The sequence below is a fragment of the Hoplias malabaricus genome, chromosome 5, assembly GCF_029633855.1.
Source record: "Hoplias malabaricus isolate fHopMal1 chromosome 5, fHopMal1.hap1, whole genome shotgun sequence".
In the NCBI taxonomy this organism is placed as follows: domain Eukaryota; kingdom Metazoa; phylum Chordata; class Actinopteri; order Characiformes; family Erythrinidae; genus Hoplias; species Hoplias malabaricus.
The window spans coordinates 56,167,454-56,172,453 of record NC_089804.1 but is presented as its reverse complement, the minus strand read 5'-3'; the positions used below and the strand labels follow the sequence as shown (position 1 = coordinate 56,172,453).

The 5,000-nt window shown below is 45.5% G+C and overlaps 1 protein-coding gene across 1 annotated transcript in view; it reads right to left on the bottom strand.

The window, feature by feature from the left end:
- dhx35 (DEAH-box helicase 35) overlaps window positions 1-4,017 on the bottom strand; it is a 19,730-nt gene extending 15,713 nt beyond the window's left edge. Inside the window, exons 1-4 of the mRNA XM_066671055.1 lie at window positions 3,939-4,017; window positions 1,130-1,257; window positions 945-1,037; window positions 526-603 (exon numbers count right to left, since the gene is read on the bottom strand). Of these exons, the coding sequence (XP_066527152.1) occupies window positions 526-603; window positions 945-1,037; window positions 1,130-1,257; window positions 3,939-3,978 (339 nt within the window). The 5' untranslated portion in view covers window positions 3,979-4,017. The remainder of the gene's footprint in view (window positions 1-525; window positions 604-944; window positions 1,038-1,129; window positions 1,258-3,938) is intronic.
- Window positions 4,018-5,000: the final 983 nt, after the last annotated feature.

Sequence of the window (5,000 nt, the reverse complement as noted above, 5' to 3'; positions counted from 1 at the left end):
GTCTGGACTGAGAACAGTCCACCGACCAAAAACATCCAGCCGACAGCGTCCTGTGTCACTGATGAAGGACTAGAGGACGAGCGACACACACTGTGCAGCGACAGATGAGCTACTGTCTCTGACTCTACATCTACAAGGTGGACCAACGAGGGAGGAGTGTCTCACAGAGTGGACAGAGAGTGGACACAGGGTTTAAAAACTCCAGCAGCACTGCTGTGTCTGATCCACTCTACACCAGCACCCCACACACTAACACACCACCACCACGTCAGTGTCACTGCAGCGCTGAGAATGATCCACCACCACATCACACCTGCTCTGTGGGGGTCCTGAGCGCTGAGGAACAGGGGGAGAGGGGGGTAACAAAGTATGCAGAGCAACAGCTGGACTACAAATTGTAGAACTACAAAATGCTACTGTGTGATCAGTGGAGCTAGAGAAAAAACAGTGAGTGCAGTAATGTTCTGGTTGATTGCTGTTTATACAAAAAATACATTAAATAAACACTGACTTAAAAACACTTACAGAAGTGGCAGCCACTCTCCGAGGCTGAGTTACACCAATCACCTTCCCCTCAGCAGCCCAGCCGGCCTCCAGGAGATACTGGAACACACACACACACACACATTGGGCCACATCTCCTAATCAATGAATTCAGGTGTTTCATTTAGTCCCATTGCCACAGGTGAACAAATTCAAGCACCTAGACACACTGTCTGCTTTTACAAACAAATGTGTCGTTCTGAAGCACTCACCAAATTCCAAATAGGATACCACAGCTGCACCAAGTCGGTTCTGTGCAATATATTCTGCAATCAATTGTGAGTGCCCTTACTGAAATGCCGAATCATTTAGAAACCACAGCAACTCAGCTACAAAATGGCAGGCCACAAAGTTACAGAGCGGGGTCACGCTGTGTGCCCGGAGCTGCGTTGCAAATTTACCTGAGGAATCTGAGTGCTCTTCCCACTGCCCGTCTCTCCCACTATCACCACCGTCTGGAAACTCTCCACCAGATACAGGATATTGTTCCTGTGCTGTGGACAGAACAGGAAATGCTCTTCAAACCAAGTCACCCACAGACCACTCCTGCAAAGTTCAGGACCACTAATATCACTGGAGTCCTTACCTTAAAGACAGGGAGCTTCTGCCTCTGCTTCTCCACAGACAGAGAGCTGTAAGGGTTATAGACCAGCACAGGGCCAGAGGGCTCCGTGGTCAGCTCTCGCTCCTCAGACACCCCAGGCCCTTCACAACCTGCAGGAACAGGGGTACAAGTACAAGTTAGAGGAGTAATACAGGGAACTGAAGTGGACTTGATTCTTAGGACAGGCTGAAGGAATGAGGGAAAGGAGGAGTATAGTGTATAGTCATTTTCCTCTGTTTGAAAGTGAATGTGAAATTAAATATTTGTTAAAGGGACACTGCATAACGTTTCTACCTTAAAACAACTGCTACCTTAAAATCACCAATTATTCACTGAACTGTAATGAGGAGAATAGCGCCTATTTCATCCCTGCTCCAGGCTCAGCACTGCAGAAACTGTACTATGTAACTTTTGGAGGAAGGTAGGAAACACCCACTTCCTACAGAGTTCAGTACAGTGAAGTTTTACCTTGTGTTCCTTTAAATTCCCCCCCTATATTGAGTCCACAGCCCGTTCAGCCAATGAGAAGTCAGTTTATAGCAACACCATCGTGGCTCAGAGTGCCATGCGCATTTAAGGTGGCAGCAGCCAGACTCCCATTGTGTTTAACGTTGATGTTAATAACAGCAGAGCTTCAGCTCTGATCTCAGTTCTGTGTGAGGTATTAATTTAGCTGGGACTGCGCTGGAAACTGTGTTTAAAAGTCTCTCGGTCCAGTACGCTAGTTTTTCTCTCTTTCGTCTCACGGCTGAGAAACTGCACCCGGAGGTGGTTAGACAACGGAGAGACTCCAAATGTTGAGGAGCATTTACCGAGATGAGGATGTTGTAATATTGACTTATTCTTGCTGTTGATGGAACTGACTCTAAATTCAGGCGAGCGCTAACTGCATGAAAGTAAACACAGAGCGAACGTGCTACAAAACTAAACAGCTCCAGTTACAAATGAGTTTCTGTGAGAACTCAAACAGTGAATAAAAAAAACAGACTGCTACATTTAAGCCGCATACAAACAACAGTCATTATTCTCCCTCAAACACACCGTTCCCCCTAAAAAAGCTGAGCTTCTTAACGTAAACAAACCAGAGAGAATAATGCTCTCAGGAATTGTCGATGTTGCCTCGATTTACTAATTTTTAAAAATGTTAAAAATATATTTTTAAAAAACCGAAGCAGTGTGGTCCCCTGTAAACCCTGGCCCGGACCCCTCGACATCATCAGACGCTGTAATGTGCCTTTTCACCACTGAACTACACCCATTTTTACACACGCTACTTAAAAACATCGTTTTTTTTAGTTGCAGACTCAAATCACCCAAATGCCCCCAAAGATAGGTTCCAAATAATGTAAGAGAGAGAGAGAAACAGAGAGAGAGAGAGGAGACAGAGAGAGAGAGAGGAGACAGAGAGAGAGAAACAGAGAGAGAGAGAGGAGACAGAGAGAGAGAAACAGAGAGAGAGAGAGGAGACAGAGAGAGAGAAACAGAGAGAGAGAGAGGAGACAGAGAGAGAGAAACAGAGAGAGAGAGAGGAGACAGAGAGAGAGAAAGGAGACAGAGAGAGAGAAACAGAGAGAGAGAGAGAGGAGACAGAGAGAGAGAAACAGAGAGAGAGAGAGAGGAGACAGAGAGAGAGAAACAGAGAGAGAGAGAGAGGAGACAGAGAGAGAGAAACAGAGAGAGAGAGAGAGGAGACAGAGAGAGAGAAACAGAGAGAGAGAGAGAGGAGACAGAGAGAGAGAAACAGAGAGAGAGAGAGAGGAGACAGAGAGAGAGAGACAGAGAGAGAGGAGACAGAGAGAGAGAGACAGAGAGAGAGGAGACAGAGAGAGAGAGACAGAGAGAGAGAGACAGAGAGAGAGGAGACAGAGAGAGAGAGACAGAGAGAGAGGAGACAGAGAGAGAGGAGACAGAGAGAGAGAGACAGAGAGAGAGAGAGGAGACAGAGAGAGAGAAACAGAGAGAGAGAGGAGACAGAGAGAGAGAAACAGAGAGAGAGAGAGGAGACAGAGAGAGAGAAACAGAGAGAGAGAGAGGAGACAGAGAGAGAGAAACAGAAACAGAGAGAGAGAAGACAGAGAGAGAAACAGAAACAGAGAGAGAGCGAGGAGACAGAGAGAAACAGAGAGAGAGAGAAAGAGAGAAGACAGAGAGAGAGAGAGAGAGAAAGAAACAGAGGAGACAGAGGGAGAGAATTAAAAATGAGTGCTAACAGAGAGAGAATATTAGAGAATGACAGAGACAAAAACAGAAAGAGTGCTGACAGAATGAGAGGATAATGAGAGACTGACAGAATGAGACAGAGAATGAAAGAATGAGACAAACAGAGCGAGAGAAAGAGGTGACAGAATGAGAAATAGATAATGACAGAGACAAAGAATGAGACAGTGAGAATAAAAGAAAATGAGTGAGATAACAACAAAGAGAATGTCAGAGAAGGATAAAGAGAAAGAGGGTGAGAGAGAAAATGACAGTGAGATAATGATAGAGGGAGAGAGATAATCAGAAAGAACGAGAGAGAAAGAGAGAGAGGAGCAGATAAATAACTAAAAGTGTGAATGAATGAATGAATAATGTGCTCAGGTGTGTGTTTATGAGTCAGTGCAGCAGTAGGTGTTCTGCAGAGGAACACAAGCACGGTCAGTTTCCCTTTAACAAACACACACAACCACACTCTCATACACCCATTAATACACACTCATTCTCTCTCTCTCACACACACACACACTCTCTCTGCCCCTGAAGCCCGGGCTGATGTGGAGACGAGGTGTAAACACAGAGAGCTGTTTCTCACCGGGCTTCCAGAACCGCATCGTGGAGTGGGGCGCCGCCATCTTACACAACTACGTCATTTATTCCCCGTTTACACAAACTTTACGGACAGTAGGGGGCGCGCGTCAGCCACAAGATTAAAACCACTGACATGCGCGGTGAATGGCACGGGTGATCTGGTCACAGTGCCCCCTGTCGGTGTTGAAACCTGGAGAAATGATCAGAGCTGTATCTGAGGGCCACACTGTGCTGTTCATAATGTTTTGGTCAGAACGTGTAAAGCAGCCTTGTGGGGTGTTCCCAGTGGTTTAAAGGACGACCAGGAGCACCTGTGGGGTCCGTCTGGTTGTTCCCACAGAAGAGCTACACCAGCACACACTGCTGAAAGGGTTTATGAAAATCACAATCAGATCCTTAAAGGGGACGTCCACAATTGTGGGGAAACACTGTTCTCTCTGGTTTGTTTACATTCAGAAGCTCAGCACCTTTCAAGGTGGAACTGTGTGTTTGAGGGGGAAACAGACTGGTGTTGGTATGCAGCTGACGTTAAACTTTTCTGTACGTTTTTATTCACTGTTTATTCACCACAGAAACTCATTTGTAACTGAGTTGTTTAGTCTTGTAGCGCTTTCTGTAACGCACCAAGTTTGGAGACCTTTCCACCTTAAATGATCTGAAACAGCAAAACAAATAAGTGAAACAAATAATAAACAAATATCCTCATCACAGTTCGTGCTTTTCTTCGTTGGGAGTTCTCTCCGTCGTCTAAAAATACTCCAGATGCCACCTTGGTCCAAATTAATCCCTAAACAGGATGTGATTCCACCTTTCTTTTAGAAGCCTTGTCGAATCAGTATTTCAATCTTTTTAATGAGTTTTTAATGGGTGGTTTACGCTGAGCATTTCTCCTGCCTCCAACGTCAACTTCAACATGTGTCTGTGCATTTGCTGCCCTCCTCCGACTTTCACCAGCAGGGGGCACTGTCTGAAAATCAATGCTATTAATGTCACCAGTCAGTGGTTTTAATCTTGTGGCTGGTTTAGTATGTCGTTACTATTATGAGACGTTTTATTGTGAATAATA